Here is a 27,227-nt window from a genome sequence, read left to right as displayed (position 1 = left end):
TGACATTGAGGCCTCGTGCACACTGGACGTTTTTACAGCAGCTGTTTTTGGCTTCAGACGTTTTTTTCTACAATCAATAAACTCTTCAGCATGTTATCCTATGTGTCCTTGCACACATAGGCTGTTATCAACTGTTTTTGGCTGGGGCGTTTTTTTGGCTGTAAAAAAACAAAAAAAAACAAAACTAGTGAGTTCTGAGAGGAGTTTTTCAGCTGTTAAAACGCTCCAACGCCAAAAAGCCCCTAAAAACACCCAAAACGCAGATAAACGCTCAAAAACGCGTGTCACCAACATTTTTAAACGTTTTTGATCCATTGGAAAAAAAAAAAAACGTTAAGAACCACTAACGCTGAAAAAATACTATTGCTAAAACGTTGAAAAACTCACTGCAAAGCTCCTGGCATTTTTTATAATGTTATTGTGTACATCAGTCCTTATACAGTAATCAGTGGCTATTTTTAGCTCTGATCGCTGTATACCACTGTATAAGTCACTGGTCCCAAAAAAATTTCAAAAGTGTCCGATCTGTCCACTGCAATGTCACAGTCCCGCAAAAAATTGCTGATCACCGCCATAACTAGTAAAAAAAAAAAAATATATAATAAAAATGCCATAAATATATCCCTTATTTTGTAGACGCTAAAACTTTTGCGCAAACCACTCAATATACGCTTATTGCGATTTTTTTTACCAAAAATATGTAGGAGAATACATATTGGCCAAAACTAATAAAGAAAATTTTTTTTGGGATATTTATTATAGCAAAAAGTATAAAATATTGTTTTTTCAAAATTGTATACAATGTTTATTGTTTATAGCGCAAAAAATAAAAACAGCAGAGGTGATCAAATACCACCAAAAGAAAGCTCTATTTGTGGGAAAAAAGGACATACATTTTTATGTAGAACGTCGCACGCCCGCGCAATTGTCAGTTAAAACGACGCAGTGCCGTATCGCAAAAAAATGGCCTGGTCATTAAGGGGGTAAATCCTTCCGGGGCTGCCACATTACAGGTACCCTGTCCCCACTTCCGGGGATACCGGGCCACAGTGAATTATGTCAGCCGTTCGGTCCCCCTCCTCCTCCTCCTCCCCTTCTCCTGGGTGAGAGAGCGCAGTGCGCTTTGCGCAGTGGGACCCGTCCGTTAAACCGAAAGGCTACACTACCGGGTTCCTTTACCCGCAATGGCGGCGGCAGAACCTGACCAGCCAATGGAATCATCAGCTGCGGTGCTGGACTCCAGGACAGGTAAATGTCCTAATGTTCAAAGTCAGCAGCTGCAGTATGTGTAGCTGCTGATTGTTAATTTTTAAAGGGGTGGGCAAAACTCCGCTTTAAGTTGGAGAGCTAGAGGAAGTGTTAATGGGCTACGAGTGTGGTAATCCCCTCACTTATGTTCCAATGGGAACTATAAGTCCGTCTGCTGCATTGGAAGATGGGATTTGTAGTGCATTCATTCACAGATCTCAATGAAGAAAAAACGTGGCTGTGTGTGTGTGTGTGTGTGTGTGTGTGTGTGTGTGTGTGTGTGTGTGTGGAGTCCCACGTAGCCACACAAAAAATGTTTAAAAAATGACAGCAACCGCAGGAGACAAACCCCCACACTCTGTCACGGGGAAGCCCTTTTGGGGGTGGGGTGGTCCGCTTGGCACTATGTTACACCCTAAATATAGGTGTAAAATGGTCTATAAGGTGGAGTTAGCCTTTAACCACTTGAAGACCAGACTTTTTCTGCCACTTTCTCTTTCCAAGTTTAAATCTGTATTTTTTGCTAAAAAATTACTTAGAACCAGGGCCGTAGATCATTTTTTTGTTCTGGGGGGGGGGTTCAGCAGCAGGTACTAAGTAAAAGTATTTTTAAATAACACAAATTGCGTCAAATTCGTAAAGACTGGAAAAAGGAAAACCTATGTGTTGCTCATAGTAAGCAATCACATCCTTGATCCTTTTGAGAATTGAACCGGATTTCTGTTTTGCCTTCTTCCAGTTTTTATGAACATTGCCCAGTGAGATTGGTGGTGCACTGTAATAGCCAATCTTACTGGGCAGGTGCAAAGGTGCACCATCTTGTGGAAGGCAGCACACTCACCGATTTTATTTTTACGCAGCGTACTAGGCAAAAGAAGTGGTACTGTGCAAAGTCCATACATACAGAACGTACCTCCCAACTTTCGAGCTTGAGAATGAGGGGCGTGACAAGGAGGCAGTTATCTGTGGCGCACTTAGTGCACCGCTGCAAAACAGTGGGCATGGCCAAACATGATAGTGGGAGGGTCTTAAGGGACACAGGTAAACAAAACCTGGGCTTCCTTGTACCTATAAATATGCTGAGGCCGAGTCTTCCATAATTGCTGTTGTGTTAGCCTATTAGGCCCTGACTGTTCACGTGTAGCAATTTGGGATCGTGGGCAGAATATGGCAATTCCAAATCACACTGCAATGTTGGCAAAACGCAGCGCATGTGTTTGTGTTCCATTAATTTTTAGTGACATCATCCACTATGGTTTTGGATGCTTGTTGTGCGATAAATTGCTCAACAATCACAGCAAAAAGACACTACATTGTGGTGCCAGTAAAAAATGAATGGAACACAAACACATGGGCTGCGTTTTTCCAGCATTGCAGTGTGATTTGGAATCAGGCGTGGTGGCGGGTAGAATCATAGCAATATTCTGCCTACAATCCCAAATCTCTACATGTGCCTAACAGGCTAATACAACAGCAATTATGGAAGACTTAGTCCAGCTCCTCAATCTCCAACTTTGCCAACAGTTGCCACAATCTCAGATACCAGTAGAATGACAGGAATAAATTCTGCAGCACTGCAGTTCTAAGCTTGCCTGACTAAGGAAGACACAAGGGAAAGAGGGACACACCTAGTAACCCAGGATGGACTGGGTGTGTCAATGGACAGCAGCAGCCAGCAGCACTTCAGTACATCTTCCACATCCACGTGGCAGGCTGGTGGCTAACAGCACCCTTGAGGGTCCAGCTCCTCACCAAAGTGGTAGTCAAAGGTGAGAAGTGGCACTACAAGGAAGTGGAACCAACGGAAATAGAGAGGATTGGTGGGCGGGTAGGCGCTGGCCACTCCCACTCTGCTCAGTGCTGCCTCCTGTCCTGGTGGCTGTGGCTGGACAAGTCAAGAAGACATGATCTAATATAAAGGAGCCTGGAAGCACTGGGGTGCCGCGGCGGAGCAGCGAGAGCCAGGACCCTCTATATAATTAAATGGACCCTGGGCAAACTTTTTCAAAATGAGTTTACTGCTGCAGATCTGGCAGCGATTGCAATTGGTTGACAGAGGTTACAGCACACATTATGGCTCACTCATTATTTGCTAGAGATTACAGCAAATAATTTCTGCTTGCTGTTTGGTTGCCAGAGGTTACAGCACATGTTACGGCTCACTGATTAGTTGATAGAGGTTACAGCTCATCATTACTGCTCATTGATTGGTTGCTAGAGGTTACTGCTTATCAATACCGCTCACTGATTGGTTGCTAGAGATTACAGCACTGTGACAAAGTTATGTTAAGCATGCCAGGAGAGTACTGGGCATGACCAGATTGTGCATAAGAATAGCCTAAGCCCCCATTCACATTGGAGCAACTTGTTGACCTGACCAATCGCATGACAAGTTGCACCCTATTTCCAGCAATGGCCATGTTCAAATGCCGCATCGATCTGAAAAAGTAGTTCCTGCACTACTTTTGGTGATTTCAGGTGTGACTTGCATAGACATCTGTACATGAAGCCGCACTGATGTCTTCCAAGCTACACCTGAAATTTTAGTTGCACGATTTCAAAGCCTCAGTCAGTCAATGTGAACGGGGACTCAAAGGGGATGATTAAACAGAACCAACGATTTACCACCTACCTCTAAATGAATATAGCAGCTGCATCATTGACTACACATTGCAGTGACATCAATGCTTGGCTTCAGGGTGCCGCAACCCAACATGTCAAGTTTCACAGGTGGCGTCCCCGTTAAACTTGCCCATTGATGTCACAGTTGCCGCAGCCACAAGCCAAATGCACAGAGAATCAGAGACTGCGGATAGATTACAGGAGATGATCAATGACTATGGGTAGATTATAGGAGATAACCAATTACTACGGATAGATTGCAGGAGATAACCAATGACTGCGGATAGATTGCAGGAGATAACCAATGACTGCGGATAGATTGCAGGAGATAACCAGTGACTATGGATAGATTACAGGAGATAACCAGAGACTGCGGATGCAACATACTACATGAGATGATCAAGTAGCCATTTTTAAAATTTTACCTTTTAGCAATGCACAGGGTGTGGGCGGTGGCCAGTGTTTTGTAACATTTACAATTGGCCATTTAGCCCTGGTTCACACCAGTGCAATTTGTCATGCGATTTGAAAGTTCCAAGTCACATGACAAGTCGCACCCCATTGTCGGCAATGGAACCATTCAACTTGCAAGTCACAGTGACTTTGAAAAAGGTTCCTGCACTATTTTTTTCCAATTTCACTGCAACTTGCATAGACTTCTGTTAAACGAAGTTGCAAGCCGCAATGAAATCAGGAGTTGCAAATCGCACTGATCTGTGGCTTTGAAATCGCACTGAAGTAGCCCGATTTCAAAGCTGCACCTGTGTGAACCAGGGCTAAAGTCTGTGTTTGCTGGGTACATATTGTACAGGCTCTCATACAAGACAAAGGCTGGTTTTTCACAAATTGTAATGACTAACTGATGCAAAAGCTAAATGATTTCTCAAACGTCTGCTCAAGATTTATATATGTTTACATAGTATACATGGAACGTGCACATACAGATGGACTGCTCAGCCTAATGGACCTTTTCTTTCTGTTTTGTATTGCCTTTTGTTCACGTAGGCTCTCAGAGTAAGGATAGATGTGTGAATATTTCACATTCCGGCTCCATAAAGACATTTTGTTGTAGAACAAATCAAGGCCAACGAGACACAATCATTGATAACGCGCAGAAGTCGGCTAATTTTCTATGGTCTTCAATCAATGTCTTATCATGGGTGTATTAACATCTGCACAGTTTAAAATGTATCTCTGTTACAGCAATAAGGCTGAAATGTCAAATGTGTGCAAAGTACTCAAACATCAATCCAACATTTTCAACTTTAACAAAAAAAAAAAAAAAAAGTAGATAACACAAAATCTTTAACTAGAACAACCACACAAAGGCACTCAGTACCAATCATGTGCAAGAAAAAGAATGTGTTTTCTTTCCTTTGCACACTTGATTTATTAGGCCCCTTTCACACCGGGAAAGTCTTTCAGGCAGACACGATCGGACCATCCATTGCTCTCTATGGAGCGGTGGATGTGAGCAAACGTGTGTTCACTGACGCCTGCCGACATCCAATCAGATCCTGTCCGCTAAAAACAGACGGATGGGGATCTGTTCCCCATCCATCAGGCGGATCAGATCGGATGAAAGTCAGATGGAAAACGGACCGCCTGTCCATTTCGATCCAACAGCTCCATACAGAACAGCAGGCTGTGTCCTGGTGCAGAGCGGACACGGACCGGTCATCCGCCTGCTCAGTAAGGATCAGCAGACAGATTCCCCACTGAGCAGGCGGACTCCTCCGGGGTGAAAGGGGCCTTACAGGTATTTATATAGCACTGACAATGTATGCAGCATCTTATATACTGAACATTCACATCACTCATTGCTCTCAAGGAGCTTACAATATAAAGCCAGCCATGCAGAGATCGAAATTTGGCTGGTTTAGTAAGGCCTGAATGAATTTTGATCTGTATATGAGCAGACTGATTGTGCAGACGTCAATCTACTGATTGACTTCTGTATAATGGCTCTTTTGGATTTTTGGCACTATAGCTATAGCCGGTGTTCTGCCAAAACAGCCAACTGGCCAAAATCTCCAACCACGTCACTTCCAGTAGCTCTCCAGCAGCAGTAATTGGAGATTTTGATGCGTTAGGCCGCGTACACACACGAGCGGACTTTTCGGCATCAAAAGTCTGACGGCCATTCCGGCGGACTTTCGTCAGACTTTTGAACGAATGGACTTGCCTACACACAATCACATCAAAGTCCGACGGATTCGTACGTGATGACGTACGACCTGACTAAAATAAGGAAGTTGATAGCCAGTAGCCAATAGCTGCCCTAGCGTGGGTTTTCGTCCGTCGGACTAGCATACTGACGAGCGGATTTTTCGACCAGACTCGAGTCCGTCGGAAAGATTTGAAGCATAGTTCAAATCTTAAGTCCGTCAGATTTTCGACTGGAAAAGTCCGCTAAAGGTCCTATGAAGCCCATACGCGATCGGATTGTCCGTCGGACCAGTCCGGTTGAAAAGTCCGCTCGTGTGTACGCTGCATTACCTGTTTTCACAGAACACCAGCAGCGTATACACTCTGGTACACAATTTAATGAGTGGACATTGTTAGTCCGCCCGCTAATAACCAACAACATGGCCGCTTTTTTGTTCGTTTCTGAATGGCCGCTCATCAACCAGCCATGTTGCAGAATCGGAGGAGATAACGTGTTATTTATTATTGGCCTTGGAGTTATTGCTTTGACCCAAGTCCAGTCCAGGAACAGGAGGAGGAGGATTTTTTGGACCAAAAATTGGTTGCTTTATTAATCGTGACCAATTATGTCATATGCTTTTGCTGCGGGAGCTCCAGGAGAATAATCCAGATGATTTTCGGAATTATCTCCGGATGACAGACCCCTGCTTTCACCAACTCTTGGCATTGCTGACCCCCTATATTAAGAATATTTCTATATTTTTGGATGCATAGAATGCACTTTTTGGTTAAGTTCTATTGGCAGATAGCATGTCTAATTTTATTTGTTTTCTTTTTTTAATGCACAATAAATTGTGTAGAATAATACTTGGCTATGTGTTTTACAAATGACAGTTTGGGAGTAGGCAGTTACATTTTAAAAAATACAATGTAAAATTAACAAGGGACACCATAGTTTTTAAGATCTTTGATCTTAAAACTTACGGGATAATGGTGCTGTGGTAACTTGCACAAAAAAAAAAAAAAAAAAAAAAAAAAAAAAAAAAAAAGCATAATATTATTCTTGATATCACTAGAAAAAAAAACCTTTGAACATTAGTTTGCAATAACTCCATCAGTATCACCAGCAAAGCGGCTTCATTTTTATCCCATTAAAGAAGGAGAATTGTGCGCTGCATTTCGAGATTTCATAATTTGCCACGTCACGAATTTTAATTCTCCATTACGAATGCTAGTTTACAAGACCGACCACTTCTGGCTCGTCCTTGCTTCTGAGCATGCGTGTTTGTACTTTGGACTTTTGTCCGACGGACTTGTGTACACACGTTCGGAAAATCCAACAACAGACGTTTGTCCACAGAAAAATTTAAAACCTGCCATCCAACATTTGTCCACGGACAATCCGAGAACAATTGTCCGATGGAGCGTACACACGCTCTGATTTTCTGCCAACAGCCTGTCATCACACATTTTGTGTGTGCGTGTCTTTGGAGGGTGGGAGGAAACCTATGCAAGCACAGGGAGAACATGCAAACTCCATGCAGATATTTTCCTAGCTGGGATTCAAACTGAGGACCCCAATGCTGCAAGGCAGAGGTGCCAATCACTAAGCCACTATGCTGCTCATGATCGGATAGTCAAAGGGAACCCAGCTCACTATATTCACTAAGCTAAGTGAAAATGACAATGCCATAAGAACATATGGAACAATATAGTGTATGGAGGAATGGGATGCTAACCTGGAGAACTGTGTCCAGTGTCATTTACAGGATTTTGGTTGATTGCTATGGGCTGACACCTTTGCATAACACACTGGGGTTGATTTACCTAAAATGGAAAGTGCAAAATCTGGTGCAACTGTGCACAGAAACCAATCAGCTTCCAGGTTTAAGCTGTAAGGGTAACGCTACTTTCTTGGGCAACAAAAAAAAAAATAGCAAATAAAAAAAATAATATAGAGTTTACAATTGTAGCACAAATCATATTGTAATTGAATGTTAATTAAAATGTACTTTCCTTTTCAATCTGCAGCGCTCTAATTCTCTGTAAAATACAATATAGCTACCTGGAGGTGTTCTGTGCACAAATGGTATACAGAATACCCCCCAGAAATGTAATTTGCTGCTTGTGAGATTTACCAGAAGTCTGCACTAAGGTACAAATCAGATTTTGAGCATTCCCTGCAACAAAAATGTTATTTTTGGTAAGATACTCCCAAAGGGAATGCTAAAGGGGTGCAGACCCTGCCACTTTCCTTATTAGAGCCCTGCAGGTGCAGCAGCTGATTGATAATTATAAAACACCTTCCATACAGATTCACTCTACACATGGACACAAACAAACAAGCAGCTATTTCTTCAGAATAACAAAAAGGTAGGAATCTGCAACCACATTTTTTTAAACCCATGCAATGTACATAGATCACCCAATATGGGTGTTTTTGGGATGTATTTTTCTCAACAAAAGTGGAGTTTCTCTTAAGCCAAGTGGCTACCATGCACAGCTGCACCAGATTTTGCACTCTTTAGTTTTAATAAATCAACCCCACAGTTTAAACTCAATGCGTTATTCAGTGTTTCCAATATACCGGTTGGTAACCTGTAGATCACCAATACTAATAGGGCTGCAACTAATGATTATTTTCATAATCGATTAGTTGGCCAGTTATTGTTTCGATTAATCAGATAAAAACCTCAAAAAAATAAATTTCAATAAAAATTCTTTACTGATAAAAATAAAAAAAAAAATCAATAAAAAAAAGTTTGGTGTATAATTTAGTCAATATGTAAAGTTTAAAAAAAAAGTTCATTTTATTCTTTGAATATCTCTATGCAGCGGTAAATATAAATAACCAACTATATGTTTAGGGAACAAAATATCGAATCCACTCTGAGAATAAAAGAAGAGATTCATATACTAAAAGGTTGAATCTGGTACATATCATCAGACTCTGAGATCCAAATTTTTATTCAAAGAAATTTTTTTATAAAAAGACCTGCACTGAAAATCCTATCTGAAAATCTGCCTTGTTTTGCAGATTTGATTGTAATATATTATCATCCATGTCAGACTCCTTTGTCATAGGCAGGTAGTTGGATACAAGCTACTTGCTCCTGCCATAACTTATGCTGGCCAAACCCAAACAAAATTTTCCTTGGAACATTTTAATTTTAGGAACGTTTGTTGGATTTTCTAATTGTTAGTGGGGTCAAATCGAAGTTCGTTTTCGACCACAGTGACAGGAGAATTCGAAGGAGCAGAATAGAAAACTTTTCTCAATCAAATGAATTTTCACACAGTGTATGCGGTTTTCACTTAGAAATTACATTAATTTTAAAACTGAATGTTTAAAGCAAGTAAAATTTTCTAATGACAATGAATGGTTTTGCACAGAGCAGCCCCAATGCTCCTTTTCCGGGGTCCCCCGCTGGAGCTTCTGGCTCCTCCAGCCTTCAGAGTATTCCTATAGCACAAGTGCCCCCATAGCAAGGTAAAAAAAACTTCTGCCTTTAGAATCACTCATTTCCTTCTCCTACCCAGGACTACATGTCCCATGAGGCATTGCTCCTCACACCTGCACATTCACAAGTTCTCAGGCACTTACTGACATGTTTTTGATGGTGTACTAAGCTGTATGTGTGCTGCACTGTGTCTTCCGACATGTATGGACAGTGTACTCAGCCGTATGTGTGCTGCACTGTATTTTCTGATATGTAAACAAATAATTCATACGGTATGCAGGCCAACTAATCGGCTGACCAACTAATCAATTATGAAAAAATGCCGATAAGTTGTTTCACCCCTAAATACTAATATGAAATATTTTTTTTTTTTAAATAGGAATTCCAGGTATAAATATTTTATACATATGACATCACCGCCCCACCTCTCCACCTCATCCAATCAGAGAACACTTTGCATTCATTCAGGAATTCTAAATGGCACCCGTACTGAGCAGCCGACTTCCTGCATTCACAATGAAGCAGGGCAGCTGTTCGGCACGGGACCCAGAAGCTAGTGGAGATCACAGGAGTAGCGGTGTCTTCTAGTGATTTCCAGCTTCCAGGGACATTGGCCAGCTATGATACAAACATTAGTCCAAGCTGGATCACTGTAACTTGTGTATAAAATATCCATACTTGGAATTCATCTTTAACCACTTCCCGCCCGGCCTATAGCAGAATAACGGCCGGGCAATGGTTTGGTTATCCTGGCTGGGCGTCATATGATGTCCAGCAGGATAACATGCCGGCGTGCGCGCCCGTGGGGGCAAGGAGTGCATGGCGATCAGTGGTGCTGTGTCACTCTGACACACAGCATCATCTCCGATCGTAGTAAAGAGCCTCTGACGGAGGCTCCTTACCACGTGATCAGCTGTGACCAATCACAGCGTGAACCAGGAAGTGCCGGTAAACGTAATTCCTCAGTTTGCGCTGACAGGGAGAGCCAATCAGCAGCTCTCCCTGTCGGAGGGGGGGTCTGTGCTGTTAATCAGCACATTGATTATCAGCACAGCCCCATCAGATGTGCCACCAACAATACCAATCAGTGCCCATCAGCTGCCAGTTAGTGCCTGTGACAGACCTAGCCGGGACAGAGGCTGTTGGAGAGGACTGAATGCAAGCCTCTTGCCTTTTGATTATGGGCCCTGGATTTTCAATGGAACAATACTCTTTGTGAGGTGAATTAGAAATCCAGTCTGAACTGTACTAATTGGACTCAATCGTGTATATATTGTATGTTGTTTGAGTCTGTTGTGGACTCTTTTGCTGTGGTCATTTGGGATGTGTGTCCCTGTAGAGGGAGGGGGGATTCCTCCAGCAGCCCCCTGCTGATAAGACTGATTCATACTGTTGGGACACATACTGTGAGGAGATGCTGGTGTCATCAACTCCGCTATAATGTGTTTAATGTAAATGAGTTTAGTCTGGCTTACCACAGGTTCTAAGGGTATTCCACACATTGTTGTTTGTTCTAATTAACCCTGTGTTGATGTTTATAGTAATGTGTATTGAATAGTCACCTAGTCTGGGTAAATGGATTAGATAATTAGCTCATGTTAATTAGGTTACAGTTGTATTGTTAGAGGAGGTTCCAACGGCATATAAAGTCTTGTAATTTTGATTCTAAATAAAGTTAGTTCATGTTAGCATCTAAGCAAGTGTCGCCTTGTTTTGTGCTTGGAAGCATTTGGAATACCTGACATCTGTATACAGACTGGGAGGAAGTGGTATATGACGGAAGCACTCAAGCGGAGTGTGGGACGTTCCGTGACAGTGCCCCATTAGAAACGCCTCTCAGTGCCCATCAAAGTGCCAATCAGTGCCCACCACAGTGCCACCTATCAGTGCCCATCAGTAAAACCTGTCAGTTCCTCATCATCAGTGCCCATCAGTGAAGAAGGAAACAACATTTTATAACAGAAACAAAGAAAAACTTTTTTTAAATAAAAGTTTGTCTTTTTTAGTTTGTTTAGCAAGAAATAAAAACCCCAGAGGTGATCAAATACCACCAAAACAAAGCTCTATTTGTGGGAAGAAAATTATAAAAAAAATTGTTTGGGTACAGTGTTGTATGACCGCACAATTGTCATTCAAAGTGCGACAGTACTGAAAGCTGAAAATTGACCTGGGCAGGAAGGGGGGAAAGTGCCCAGTACTGAAGTGGTTAAAATATATTGTGGATAACTCTGTCATTGTTGCCAGTGAGGAGGGATTCTCTGCAGATTATATTCACCGCCCTTTTACACTGTTAGATATAGACTATTTGTATTGCTTATGTTGTAACTTCCAGCTTTACCTTCTTCCTGTGTCCCTATGGGACCTGATCGGAATCCTTTAGGCACAGGAATTTTTGTAATTTCTGGTGTAAATAAGGTGTGCCGTCACCACATCGCTGCTCTGTATTCTAAAATCTATACTTTATCTTAAAGTGAATGTAAAGTCTTGTTTAAAAAAATAAAAAATAAAAAAATAACAAACATGTTATACTTACCGCCTCTGTGCAGTTGGTTTTGCACAGAGCAGCCTGAATCCTCCTCTTCTCGTGGCTAATTGGGCCCAATGTGGACATTTTCACTTAGGGGTGTACTCACTTTTGTTGCCAGCGATTTAGACATTAATGGCAGTGTGTTGAGTTATTTTGAGGGGACAGCAAATTTACACTGTTATACAAGCTGTACACTCACTACTTTACATTGTAGCAAAGTGTCATTTCCTCAGTGTTGTCACATGAAAAGATATAAGAAAATATTTACACAAATGTGAGGGGTGTACTCACTTTTGTGAGATCCTGTATATCTGGGGGGATATAAAACGCGGTGAGCTTCTACACAACGATCAGTCTTCACATGGGAATTTCTGTCTTCCCAGCTTCTCAAACTACCGGAAAATCTATCTTTACAGCCACTACAAAAACAGTGAATGCATTTATAAATAGCCCCTTTCTCTATGTGATAAAGAGAACAGAGGCTCCTATTAGTAGAGCAGAGTGGAGCAACTTTACCTGGAATTCCACTAATGTTGGAGTTTATAAATTAGATTGTGTAGCTAATAAGGTACTTAGCTGGCAAGACTAAGACAACTAAAAATAGGCTTTTTTCTTGGTGATTTGCATCAGAAATATGGGATGTCTGGTCAGAACCGCAGAAAACAAACCCTTAAAGAAGCCCTTTCCATGGTACACCAATCCTTCAATAATAATAATAATAATAATAATAATAATAATAATAATAATACTACTACAAAGAAAATTGCAGGCAGCTTCACATGCTACACTTACCCTTCAATAACCTAAGTTACACCCAGAGCAGTGGCAGCTCGCCCATTAGGGGCGCACAGGTGTAATTATTAAGCGCACCTGAAGTGTGTGAAACGCGTCTACCTGGCATTCTGTTCCTGTGGTGTCTTTTGGGATGTCCTAATAAAGGATCTTGGATCAGCATAGTGGTGTGTGGCCATTTCTTCTATTTCTGTAGCACACAGAGGCTAGCCACCTATCCATGTGTCTTGCCCCCTAATCTACATGCAGGGCCCCGGACGCAAGGATTTCAATGGGGTTTTTTGTTTTTGTTTTTTTTTTTATGAAGCATGTGATTAGAGCCTGAGGCTGTAACACGCTTCAAAAAAGGTTTGCGTGACAATAGAGAATAAATATGAAAGAGAGAAGAACTAATGCACAAAACCAAACTCGATCAAGTATAACAAAATAAGGATATGAGAAGCTGCCAACATATAAAAGTGTTCCCACACAGAAAAAATGAGTGAATAAGCAAGTATGTGCCGCTAACAATAAATACTAAATAATACAAATGATGAACAGTAATGAGTGTGAAAAACACACTTATTAAAAGTCACTTCCAGAACCATGCTGCAGCTAATGTGCTAAATGAGCAAGTGCGGACAATCTTCAGCATAATAAATGGTAATAGACATTCATAATAATGAAGAGAATAAAAAGTCGCTATTGTCACACTGGTTCTCCTCCCGGGTCAATCAGGAAGCAGGTCCTGTGACCCGTTTCCTGATTGACCGAAAGGAGTAGCAATCCTATTGACCTAGGAGGAGGAGGGAGGAGACGCAGGGGAAGCCCGACCGACCCACAAGCCGCCACTGTCTCCAGGGATGGCTCACCTGCAGCAGCTAAGCCACATCCAGCACTCCCCGGCTCAGGCAGGGGAGGGAGGATGAGGGAAGATCGGAGTGTCATCCTGGGCAAGCAGGACTAAGGGGGGGGATGTTGCTGGTGTTATCCGCCTTCATGACCATCTCCCACGGGGGCCCCCCTCCTTCCCCCACTGAGGGGGAGGGGAGTTGGCGATGGTTTTTTCACTGATTACAAGTTTTTCTTTGACTGGACAAGGGCTGGTTACATCACGAACTCCATCTCATCTAATCAGAATCTAATCAGAAAATGCCTTGCATTCATGGAAAAAACGCATGGCATTCTATGAATGGCGACAGTACCTAGCAAGCCCCTGTGGTCCATGTGCCGAGAGGAAGATGCTTACACTGGCTGCAGAAGTTAACTACTACAGTGATTTCCAGCATTACTAGAGGCCCTCTGGATATCAGATGTGCATACCTGTACACCTGTACTTACATCGAGCCAAGTTAGCCCATTGTAAGTATGCAAAAAATATAATTCCAGGCTCAGTTTTAACTTTCTCTACAAAAGTCAAGGGCTGTTTCTTTCCCTCTCACTTTCAACAACTTCCTGTAAGTTGTTCAATCTAAAGGGCACCCTCAGCACCCAATAAGAAGATGCAACAGAAGAGATGGGAAGATTATTTCTTTGACCTTTGAAGAGAAAAATGAGATCTGCATAAGCGCATACTCCTACAGAGCTCAGGTCTCACTGGTTAGGAGTCTAGGTGGTAGCATGCTTTTGAAATATTAGAATAGTTGAGATATATGGAGCTAAAAACCACTGGGCCAATTCTGACACATCTCACATGTAAAAATATACATTTTTCTTATTTTTTTCTAGTAAACTCCCAAACATTATATATAGGCAATTTGCTGTCACATGGTATTTATGTGGCAATTTTTCAAACACAATTTAAAAAAAATACACTTTAATGAACTTTATTGCATACAAACACTACTACCCCTTTCACACTGGGGCGCTTTTCAGGCATTTTAGTGCTAAAAATAGCACCTGTAAAGCGCCTCTCAAGCCACCCCAGTGTGAAAGCCTGAGTGCTTTCACACTGGGGGGGGTCCTCTTGCGGGACGGGAAAAAAAGTCCTGCAAGCAGCATCTTTGGGGCAGTGGCGGAGCGGTGTATACACCGCTTCTCCACCACCCCTGCCCATTGAAATGAATGCACCTGCAAAGCGCTTCGGCATCTCCGCAACACTGGATAGCAGGGCGCTTTTAACCCGCTAGCGGGCAAAAAACGCCACTATAACAGCGGTAAAACGCTGCTAAGACTAGTGGCTCTTTACCGCTAACGCCGACACTGCCCCGGTGTGAAAGGGGTCTTAATATAACCCAATTTTTGATAAAATATCAAAGCTGATGTTACACCAAGTAAATAGATACTTTCCATGCCATGCTTTAAAATTGGGTACGCCTGTGGGATGGCGCCAAACTACGGTACCTAAAAATATTCATAGGCGACGATTTATATGCCTTTACAGGTTAGCAGTTTAGGGTTACACAGGGGATATGGCACTAGAATTATTGCTCTCACTATAACGTTTGTGGTGATACCTCACATGTGAGGTGCGAACACTGTTAACATATGCATTTTCCTTGGTGTTTCAGCACGGAGGACAGGGGTGTGATTGGTGTGAGCAGATTTTTTACCAGTTTAAAAATGGCGCTGTTTACATCCAGGAAACCACAAGTGACAAAAAATGCTTGTCGTTCCAGTTTCCTATACCATAGAGATCATCACGGACCTTCCAGTCTTCGACGATCTCTATGGTCAGCCGGTGAGACGGGAGAGCCTGGGACGGCAGCGGGGGGGGGCACTAGGATCCCTTTATACAAAAAAGAGAATTGTGGGCTGAAAACATATATTCTGGGATGATGCCTGTAGCTGCATTATCCTGTATAATCACTGCGACTCAAGGACGTCCTTGGGCAACCAGTGGGTAATAGTCAATTCTTTAAGTCTCACAAAATACAATTGTCTGTGTGAATGTATACTCTTCAAATATTGTTTTTTTTATGTGGATATGTCCTATTCTGTTCTGCTTGGATATGTCAAACAAATGTTAATAAACATAGATTAAACATAAAAATGTTTGGCTGGGAGAAGTGATGTTATTAATACTTTAAGTGTAACAATAAAAATGCAAAAATATATTAAATAACATGTCTGGGGATGCCCTGACCCTGCCTGTAAAGTGGCGCATCTGTGCAATGTATACAATGAACTACAACAACACTGATACAAAGAAAAAAATATGTTGAACCACTTGCCATCCAGGCCATTTCTGACACTTCGCTCCTACATGTAAAAATCTTTTTTTTTGCTAGAAAATTACTTAGAACCCCCAAACATTATATATAATATAATTTTTTTTTTTCTTTAGCAAAGACCCTATAGAATAAAATGGAGGGTGTTGCAATTTTTTATGACACATGATATTTGTGCAGCGGTTTTTCAAACACAATTTTTTTAAGGAAAAAAACACTTTCATGAATTAAAAAAAAAAAAAAAAAAAAAAAAAAACACTAAAGTTAGCCTAATTTGTTTCTATAATGTGAAAGATGATGTTACGCCGAGTAAACAGATACCAAACATGTCATGCTTTAAAATTGTGTCTGCCCGTGGAATGGTGGCAAACCACGGTGCTTAAAAATCTCCATAGGCAACGCTTTAAACGCCTTTACAGGTTACCAGTTTAGAGTTGCACAGGAGGTCTGTGCTAAAATTGTTGTTCTCGCTCTGACGTTCGCGACAATACCTCATATGTGTGACTCGATCGCTGTTTACATATGCATCTTTGCATAAGCTGTTTACATAACGTATGTGTTCGCATTTGTGCACGATGGGACAGGGACGCTTTCAATGAACAACATCCCTTGTGATAGCATGGGCCGTGACTGGTCCTCTTTATGGAGAGATCTGGGGACTATGAGACCCCAAATCTCTCCTCTGGCCAGGTAAATAAAGGGGCGGAACTGGAAGTGATGGACTATTTGTCACTCCCAGTTTTCGGGATTACAGAAAAGGGGGAACAACATCAGTCCCTCTCTTTCTGTACAGTGCAGCCATCGCCGCTGGCCGCAATGGGACCGGAGAGGCGGCGGGAGGGGGTGGGACTCCCTTCCGCCACCCGCAGAAGTGATCGAGTGGCTAATTATTTGATCAGATCACTTCTTCCTTGTATAGAATCTCTGGCTGAAAAGATTGATACCAGGATGATGCCTGTAGGTATAACCACTGAAACTGGAGGACATCCATGTACGCCCTGGCGGCTGGAAGTGGTTAAATTGCTGGCAAAATGACAGCTCCTGTCCACTTCAATCCGTTAGTAAACAAAGCACTCAGAAATTCCCTTCTTCTATACTGGACCCTTATCCTAGAAGAGGGCCTGGTATAGATGTTAATGGAGGACCCCACACAAAAATGAAGATAAAAAAGGCATGGGGTCCCCCCAAATATCAATTCCAGGCCCTCATCCGAGCATGCAGGCTAAGAAAAAGAATGACCAGTGTACGCCCAAGAGCACCTTGTCAAGGTTGCACACCAGAAAGCTATGTTTAACCACTTCAATACCGGGCCAATTCTGACACTTTGCTCCTACATGTAAAAATCATCATTTTTTTGCTAGAAAATTACATAGAACCCCCAAACATTATAAATGTTTTTTTTAGCAAAGACCCTAGAGAATACAATGGCGGTTGTTGCAACTTTTTATCTCACACAGTATTTGCGCAGGAATTTTTCTAACGCGTTTTTTTGGGGAAAAAAACTGTTTTGTGTTTAAAAAAAAAACAAAACAGTAAAGTTAGCCCAATGTTTTTGCATTTTGTGAAAGATGAAGTTACGCCGAGTAAATAGATACCCAACATGTCACGCTTCAAAATTGCACACGCTCGTGGAATGGCGCCAATGTTCGGTACTTAAAAATCCCCATAGGCGACGCTTGAAATTTTTTTACTGGTTACATGTTTTGAGTTACAGAGGAGGTCTAGGGCCAAAATTATTGCTCTCGCTCCAACGTTCGCGGCGATACCTCACATGTATGGTTTGAACACCGTTTTCATATGTGGGCGGGACTTACGTATGCGTTCGCTTCTGCGTGCGAGCACACGGGGACAGCGGCGCTTAAAAAATTTTTTTTTTTTTTTTTTTTTATTAATTATATTTTATTTTTTTTTATTTTGACACTTTTTTGAATAAAAAAAAAAAATGTGATCACTTTTATTCCTATTACAAGGAATGTAAACATCCCTTGTAATAGCAATATGACATGTCAGGTGCTCTTAATAGTGAGATATGGGGTCAATAGGAACCCATATCTCACCACTAGGCTGGGAAGCCTGAAATAAAAAAATAAAATAAAACGATCGCCGCTTCCCAGCCGAAGCGGCGCCGTTTTTTTGAATGGAGAGGCCGGGCGTGACGTCATAACATCGCGCCCGGCCTCCGACGATCATAGAGACTCCGGGGACCATCTGGTCCGCCGGAAATCTCTATGATCTACATCCGGCGCCGGCGGATCCACTCCCCGCCTCACCGATCGTAACGGTGAGTCGGAGCAAGCACCGGAGGGCGGCGGGAGCGTCCCCTCTCGCCTCCCATAGGAACGATCAAGCGGTGGAACGGCCGCTATGATCGTTCCTATGGTGTAGAGATTCGCCGGCTGAAACTGGCAATATCTGAATGATGTCGGTTACTACAGGCATCATTCAGATATACCTGCTCAAAGCCCAGGACGTCATATGACGTTCGTGGGCTTGAAGTGGTTAAAGTGGAACTCAAGGCTACTTTCAGATTGGGGAGTTGAGGGTGTCGGCGGTAAAGCGCCGCTATTTTTAGCTGTGCTTTACCATCGTTTTTGCTGAGGTTTTCAGGCGCTAGCAGGGATCGCTTTTAACCCCCGCTAGCGGCCAAAAAAGGGTTAAAACCACCACTGCAGCGCTACATTGCCGGAGGTTCGGCGGCACTGCCCATTGATTTCAATGGGCAGGGGCGCTGTAAGAGTGGTGTATACACTTGATTTAAATCAAATTCACCCTACTTTACAGCCAAGGAAGCTGCTTCTATTTAATTTGCACCTGCCATGGTGCTTCACATCAGTTATCAGTTATGACGCCAGCCATATGATGGTTTGACAGTTTGGTTGTGGACACAATCACATGTGACAGCAATCCCGGCTTTCCAGGAATATAACTGTTTTTTTAAAGCAGAGCTCCACCCAAAAGGGAAAGCTCCGCTTGTTTGCTTCCTCCCCGTCTCCGCTGCCATATTTAGCACCTTTCGGGGGAGAGCAGGTACCTGTTATGACAGGTATCCGTCCCCACTTCCGGGAGACCTCGCCACGCCGAGGCCCCCCCCCCCGGAAGTTCGGCCCCCCTCCTCCTTCCACCACCATTCAGAAAGAGCAGTGTGCTTCGCGCATGTGCAGTATGGAAAGGGCTGTGAAGCTGCAAGGCTTCACTGCCTGTAACCCTTGCGAGAAATGGCGGTGGCAGCCCCCGAGAGCCAAATTAAAAACTGTCTGGGGTGCTAACATCGCGGGATCCCTGGACAGGTACGTGTCCTAATATTAAAAGTCAGCAGCTACAGCATTTGTAGCTGCTGACTTTTAATTTTTGAGGGGGGGGTTCTGCTCCGCTTTAAGCCATTAAATCAATGGGTTTATTTCCGCTTTATTATTTACTGCTGCTCTGGGGCTCTGGGCTTCAGCAAAATGGCAGCCTCCAGCAAGAAGAAACGTGAGGAATGCTGAAGGCAATTTACAGCAACACTATATTTTGGTCACAATAATTATTAATTTGGAATGTACTAAACCAATAAATACTCACGCTATGTTAGTTACAAATGTGAGAAACATATATGTGATCAAAAACTCGCACCTGATGCCCACAAGGTGCTATAACCTCAAAAATCAAACACCTTTTATCTATCTGGAGCACTTTAGCACGTTGCAAGAGATTGCATTTCACTTTGACAATTCTATTTGTTTTTGTGTATCATATTATATCACAACTGCAAATGCTGTTTATATATATATATATATATATATATATATATATATATATATATATATATATATATATATATATATATATATATATATATATATATATATATATATATATATACACACACACACACATATATAAAAATATATGAATGTCATGTTATATGTTATTCCGCTTTGTATTAAAAAATACAAGAACGAACATAGAGCATAAATAGAGCCAGTCCCAAATCAGAATAGAACTTTTGGCTGCAACTCACTCACAAAATATAATAAATAAATAGGGGCGATTTGCAGCAAACTCATAAATTCAGTCGGGGTAATACATTAAAAATAATGCAAAGAGCAAATTTGTATTGTAATTCTTACTAACCAATTAGAGATAAGCTTTCAATATTCTACTCAGATATTAGATTTCTTATTGGTTGCCGTTAGTTTCTAAACTTCACTGCCGCCTATACTGTTAAGTAAGTGACTCTTAATCCAAAACCTTTTATTCTAGATGTGTGTAAAGTAGGGAAGTGTCTCAGCCCCTGTCAGATGGTGTGTGTGTCCTGGCTGGGTACATTCACCCTCTCTATCTTGTGACTATTCTCAATGCAGAAAGGGAAATCCTACATTGTGAGTTGTCAACAAAACAGAAATCAAGAGGAAATTCTTCAAGGGTGACAACCGTCTAAGAATCAGTTCACACAGGCAGAGGGCCGCGGCAAAAACCTGGGTGTCTGCGTCACACTAGGAACGCCCACATCTGTCATTTACCGTAATGCCAAATAGGACAGTTCAGACCAGCCTGTTCACATCGCTTTGTGCTGCACGTGTTTTAACTCATCATGTGAAGCTCAGCGGGCGTTACCTGATAAGATCATTGGGATCTCACCACAACCGCGTGTCAGATGTGGGTATAGAAAGCAGTGCGGTATTTCAGTGTAATATGGAACTCCCTACCCCAATCTGTCTAGCTGTCTCCTACCCTGTCCGCCTTTAAAGCCCCTTCACACTGCCAGCAGCGCTTTACTGACGTTTTTGCTGCGCTTTTTGGGCGCTAGTGGGGAGCTTTTAACCCCTGCTAGTGGCCAAATAAAGGGTTAAAAGCGCCTGCAAAGGGCCGCTGCCACTGCGCTTTGCAGTCGCTTCGGCGGCGCTGCCCATTGATTTCAATGGGCTGGGGGCACTTTAGGAGCAGTGTATACAACGCTCCTAAAGCGCCTCAAAGAAGCTGCTTGCAGGACTTTTCTTGACGCCCTGCTAGCGCAGCGCCCCAGTGTGAAAGCACTCGGGCTTTCACACTGGGATTGCAGCTGAGGCTTTTTTCAGGCGCTTTACAGGCTCTATTTTAGCGCTAAAGTGCCTGAAAAACGCCTCCAGTGTGAAAGGGGTCATAGGTGATCCCTGAAAATGAATTTCTTCAGAGAAGACCACCCCACCTCCACCTAACAACTTCAACCAGCTCCATTGGCTCCACAGCTATTACCTTTGGTACCAAATTCCTCTCCCTTTAAGGCCCCGATAACATCTGAGTGACACAAGAGTGTTGCTTTTTTTGCGTGTCTTTGTAGCTCATTTTTGTAGCGATATCACTCATTTGAATGGGCTGCCCTCCACTCCAAAACATGACAAAGCAGCCCCTGTACCCTTTTCTGGAGCCCACTTTAGAGTGTTTTTTGGCCGTTTTTCATGCAACAAAGTGCCTTGTTTTTTAAGTGCTTTGAGGTGCCATTAGGAATGAATGGCACACAAACACTTGTTGTGCATTTTGCCACAATTTTTCCCATGTTTTGTATATGTGGGCAGAATCGCGCAATTCTGCCCGCAATTCAAATACATATAGGTGTGAATGGTGCCTTAGATTGTAAGCTCCATGAGCAGGGCCCTACTTATCCTTCTGTATTGAACTGTATTGAAACTAAACTGTCTCCCTTTATATTGTAAAGTGCTGAGCAAACTGTTGGCACCATATAAATCCTGTATAATAATAATAATAATCTCCCCCTTGGCATCACAAAACAGGCATACGGGAGGCAGCCATATCACCTCCTCTCCCCCTGTATATCCAACTCTAAACTGTGATCTGAAAAGCGATTCACTGTGGATCCGCAGACTTTTAGGCCACTTTCACGGGGCGGATCCAGACTCTGCTTGTTTGGTGGGGATTGATCCGCTGATCCCCACTGAGCAGGAGGATAACAGGTTGGTCTCCGCTCGCTGTGCTGAGATGGACCAGTCAGAGTCCTGCTCTCATTTATGGGGAGACCGGATGAAAACGGACCACCTGTCAGTTTTCATCCGATCTGATCCACCAGACGTATGGAAAATAGGACCTCTATCCGTTGGGATTTGGCGGACAGGATCGGATCAGATGGCAGCAGGTGTCAGTGGACACCCGCTGCCCCATAGGGATGAATGGAGGGTCCGATCAGGTCCACCTGAAAAACTGACAGGCGCATCTGATCGGACAACCCATGTGAAATGAAGCCCAAGAAAAGGATTTACTTTACTTTGAATCATTTCCACTTCTTTTCTGTTGTGTATATAGGACAGGAAGTGAAGGGACATCTCTTAAATGGGGACAATTTGCAGGAAAAAAAAAAAACTGACAGAAGTTTTAACACTTTCCTACTTCATCCAAAATGGAAAAAAATAATTCTGGGATCAGATATACTTAAAGTGGAACTTCAGTCATTTTTACAACTTTCCATCTATTAAATCTTCTGCCCTTGTTGTTTTAACTTTGGATAGTAAAACATTTTTTTTTTTTGCCAGTAAATACCTTATACAGCTCCCTTCTGGTTTCCTGTCTGGTAAAAAGCCTAGGCTTATGATATCATGCACAGCTCTATCTCTCTCACTCTCCTGAGTGTTTGCCAGGAAGTGAGGGTGGATGAGTTATAAGAGGGTCAATAAGAGCTGAAGAGCTGGAGATGTGCCTCTGTGTGACTGTGTAAGTCCAAGAAGTGAACAGGCAGCAGCTTCAGCTGCCCACAGTTAAAATGGCTGCAGCCAGACTCAGTGGAGGGAGATTTCTGCAGCATATTTGGCAAGTACAGAATCACAGTATATATAAAAAAAAAATATGCAAAGTGGTTGGAGTGAAGATTCAGAATGGCAAAGATGTTTTTATTACAAATTATGTGAGCAGACTGCAGTTCCTCTTTAAATGGTATTAAATGTTCGCCTTTAAAAAAAAAAAAAAAAAACACCTTATACTTATCTGCTCTGTGCAGTGATTTTGCACAGAGCAATCCCATTCATCGTCTTTTCGGGTCCCTCACCGGCACTCCTGGCTCCTCCCCCTTGACCAGTGCCCCAATAACAAGCCACTTGCTATGGGGAGCACTGGTGCATGCTTGTTCCTGAGCCTTGCTCTACACGTTCATAAGAAACATAAGGGGGGGGTTGATTTACTAAAGGCAAATCCACTTTGCACTACAAGTGCACTTGGAAGTGCAGTCGCTGTAGATCTGAGGGGGACATGCAAGGAAAATAAAAAACAGCATTTTTGCATATACACGATTGGATGTTAAAATCAGCAGAGCTTCCCCTCATTTCAGATCTTCCCCTCAGATCTAAAGTGACTGCACCTCCAAGTGCACAGTGGATTTGCCTTCAGTAAATCAACCCCATAGAGTCAAGGTTCGGCCCCACCCCCCGCCCTCTCCTCATTGGCTGTGACTGGCAGCAGTGGAAGCCAATGGCTCCCGCTGTTGTTCCAGCCAATAAGGAGAGGGAGTCCTGGGATAGCCGAGGTTCTCCTGCACATCGCTGGATAGAGAGGGGGCTCGTGTGAGTATTGGGGGGGTTGCAGGGGGAGCAACAAACAGAAGGTTTTTTTACCTTCATGCATAGAATGTATATAAGGAAAATAAAAAAAAAAAAAAAAAAAAAAAAACCTCAGCCTTTACAATCACTTTAAACAAAATCAAATTTTTGTCATAAATAAAGAAGTGCTAAAAATATGTCTCCGGCTTTAAATGATATTTTCTATTAGGAAAGCCTCCTGATTTCTAATTGTTTGCCATTTATTGTACTATAAACGTGTGTTTGTTGTGACTGATAGGAAAGCAATGCTAAAAGAGTGAGAAAGTTTTGACAACTAACCTGGTCTACCTATTTGGAGGCTGATCTCTCTGGAGCGTTCCTCGGGCCCTAAGAACACAGAATAGCCATCCTGCTGAAACCCTCGAATGAAAGAGACAGTCTGCATTGAGTAGGTTTTGCCAATTCCCTGGTCCCCTATCCATCTAACAGGCTGACAGCCTCAAACAAGCTGCTTTTCTTCCCAATGTTAAATATTTCATTCAGCAATTAGTAAACGGTGCCAAAAAAATACCTATACAAATATCAATATTTGCTTGCCGACGTTTATCATTCAGACAAATATAAGTTATATAAAAACTGACCTGTATTACAGTCAAGGACATAAAGAGGTAAGCCCTGTGCTTATTGCAAAAGCAAGATAAGTATAGGTTCTGGTGTTCTCTCTCTCTCTCTCCTTTTTTTTTGCCCTGTTCTCTCCTGATGAAAACACCCTATTAGTAAACAATGGCTGTGAATGTGCCTCTCGTTAGCAGAAATGTTAAGATTAATTGCCTGGATGACAAATAAGGAAGCAGGGAAGTGGCCCGAGAACTGACATTTGTGATGCCCATTTAAATGGCCCCTTGGGAAGGACTGTGATCAAGGGGAAATGGGAATTAAATGACTTGGATTATAGATGATCTGCTTTGGCAATCATTTGTGAAAGCCTGTGCTTTGACAGCGTATTAACCCTTTCCAGTAGCCCAAAGGCCTACGCTGCCACCCAGGCCCCCTACGCTGGTGGTGGGGCTCAGTGGTGGATCTAATGTCCTGCTGTTACTTTCCCACTGGATCTGCTGCTGTATATCCCTTCCTCCATGACCCTGGCCTCGTTCCCTCCCGTCCTTCTTAGAGATATTAACCCCCATTAGCAGAAATGGTGAGATTAATTGGCTGGCTGACAAATATGAATGCAGAAACTCTGAATGGCAGAAGTGGCCTGAAATTGACATTTGTGAAGCCCAGTTAAATGGTCCATTGGGAACTATGATCAGGGGGAAATGAGAATGAAAGGACCTGGATTATGGATGATCTACTTTGGCGATCACTTGTACAAGCAGGCTGCACTTGACAGCCTGTTAACCCTTTACAGAAGTCCAAGGGCCTATGCTGCAATCTAGGCCCCTTGTGTGCCGGCGGTGGGATTCAATGGTGGATGTAATATCCTGCTGTTAAATCTCTGCCTCCATAATCTGCCTGCTCTCCCTCCTGTATTTCTTAGAGGAGCAGAAATGGTGAGATGGATTGCCTGGCTGACGAATAAAGAGTAGGTAATCCAAACAGCCTGCAAATGACATTTGTGATGCCCAGTGAAATGGCCCCTAAGGAAGCATTCTAATCAGGGGGAAAGGAGAATTAGATGACATAGATTATGAATGATCTACTTTACCAAAGGCTGACTCTTGTTGATCACTTGTACAAGTGATAATCTGCCACTTGACAGCCTATTTAACCCTTTGTAGAAGGCAAAAGACCTATGCTGCCCCCCAGGCGCCCTTGTGCCAGTGGTGGGATTCTATGGTGGATGGACCATCCTGCTGTATATCTCTGCCTGTTCTCCTGAACATGACATGTGTGATACTCAGCTAAATGGCCCCTTGGAAAGAACTCTGATTGAGAGGAAATGAGAACTAGATGACTTTGATTATGGATGATCTACTTTACCAAAGCATGTCCCTTGACAGCCTTTTAACCTTTTGCAGAAGCCCAAAGAAATACGCTATCACCCAGACCCCTCGTGTCGTCGGTGGGGTTCTACAGTGGATATACCATCCCTGCATGAATACTATCACGTGACAGCCTATTAACCCTTTGCAGCACGTCCCCCCCCCCCCCCCCCCCAGGCCCCCTTGTTCCAGTGGCAGTGGTGGGGTTGAATAGTTAATGTCCCATCTCCTGGTGTGTCCCTACTCTGTGTACCTTCTGCCTGCCTGTCAAAGGGGAATGGGAATTAGAAGACTTGAATTACAGATGATCTACTTCAGTAGTTCTCAACCCTGTCCTCAAGTACCCCCAACAGGCCATGTTTTGGGAATTTCTCTTAGATAAAATAGCTGTCCAAATTCTAAGCCATTGACTCTGATTTAAAGCACCTGTGCAAGATAAAGAAAAACCTGCAAACATGGCCTGTTGGGGGTACTTAAGGACAGGGTTGAGAACCACTGGTCTACATTACAAGAAACACTTTCCTTTGACAGCCCATTGACCCTTTGCAGAAGCCCAAAGGCCTACGCTACCATCCAGGTCTCCTTGTGCCGGTGGTGGGGTTCTACATTGGCTGTACCGTCCTACTGTTACCTTACGTTGTGTAATCCTGCCTGTTCTCCTTCCTGTTAGAGGAACTGAAATGGTACGACTAATTGACTGGCTGACTTCTAAGAGTTACCCTGAGTGGCCTGCAACTAACATCTGTGATGCCCAGTTAAATGCCGCTAGGAAAGCATTCTGATTGATGGGAAATGGGAATAAGATGACTTGGATTACGGATGATCTACTTTACCAGGGGCTTACCCCTTTGCAGCATATAAAAGGCCTACGCTGTTCCAGTGGTGGGGTTGAATGGTAGATGTACCATCCTGTTATTTCCTTACCTTGTGTACCAACGCCTGTCAAGAGGGAATGGGAATTTGATCACTTGGATTAAGGAAGAACACAATCGCTTGACAGCGTATTATATCCTTTGCAGCACATAAAAGGCCTATGCCGCCCCCCTTGTTCCGGTGGTGGTGTTGAATGGTAGAAGTACCATCCTGCTGCCTCCTTACACTATTGCTTGAAAGCCAATTGACCCTTTGCAGCACATAAAAGGGCTATGCCCCTCTGGCCCCCTTGTTTCGGTGGCGGTTGTGGGGTTGACTGGTAGATGTACCATCCTGCTGTTTCCTTACCTTGTGTACCACCGCCTGTCAAGGGGGAATGGGAATTAGAAGCCTTGGATTGGATGATCTACTTTGCACAAATACAGTTGCCAAACAGCCTATCAACCCTTTGCAGCATATAAAAGGCCTATACCACCCCCCTTGTTGTCCGGAGATGGGGGGGGGGGGTGTCCCATCTCCTGTGGTTATATTGGGGGGGGGTGTCAGTGATGGGGGGGTGTCTCATCTCCTGTGGTTATATTGGGGGGGGTGTCAGTGATGGGGGGGGTGTCTCATCTCCTGTGGTTATATTGGGGGGGGGTGTCAGTGATGGGGGGGGTGTCTCATCTCCTGTGGTTATATTGGGGGGGTGTCAGTGATGGGGGGGGGTGTCTCATCTCCTGTGGTTATATTGGGGGGGGTGTCTCATCTCCTGTGGTTATATTGTGGGGGTGTCAGTGATGGGGGGGTGTGTCTCATCTCCTGTGGTTATATTGGGGGGGGTGTCAGTGATGGGGGGGGGTGTCTCATCTCCTGTGGTTATATTGGGGGGGGTGTCAGTGATGGGGGGGGGGTGTCTCATCTCCTGTGGTTATATTGGGGGG

At 43.2% G+C, this 27,227-nt stretch overlaps 1 protein-coding gene across 4 annotated transcripts in view; it reads right to left on the bottom strand.

Moving 5' to 3' along the window:
* The window catches only part of PDE8A (phosphodiesterase 8A), a 478,153-nt gene that overhangs the window by 275,974 nt on the left and 174,952 nt on the right, over nt 1–27,227 (bottom strand). Inside the window, exon 1 of one of the 4 annotated variants that reach the window (XM_073618601.1) lies at nt 24,088–24,123. The exons of the other annotated variants lie outside the window; for them this stretch is intronic. Within the exon in view, the coding sequence (XP_073474702.1) occupies nt 24,088–24,108 (21 nt within the window). The 5' untranslated portion in view covers nt 24,109–24,123. Of the gene's footprint in view, nt 1–24,087; nt 24,124–27,227 lie in introns of those variants that run through there. 4 annotated transcript variants of the gene reach the window in all.

Source organism: Aquarana catesbeiana, linkage group LG03, assembly GCF_042186555.1.
Source record: "Aquarana catesbeiana isolate 2022-GZ linkage group LG03, ASM4218655v1, whole genome shotgun sequence".
NCBI classification, from domain to species: Eukaryota; Metazoa; Chordata; class Amphibia; order Anura; family Ranidae; genus Aquarana; species Aquarana catesbeiana.
Note: the sequence above shows the minus strand (reverse complement) of the source record. Positions and strands in the feature narration are given on the sequence as shown.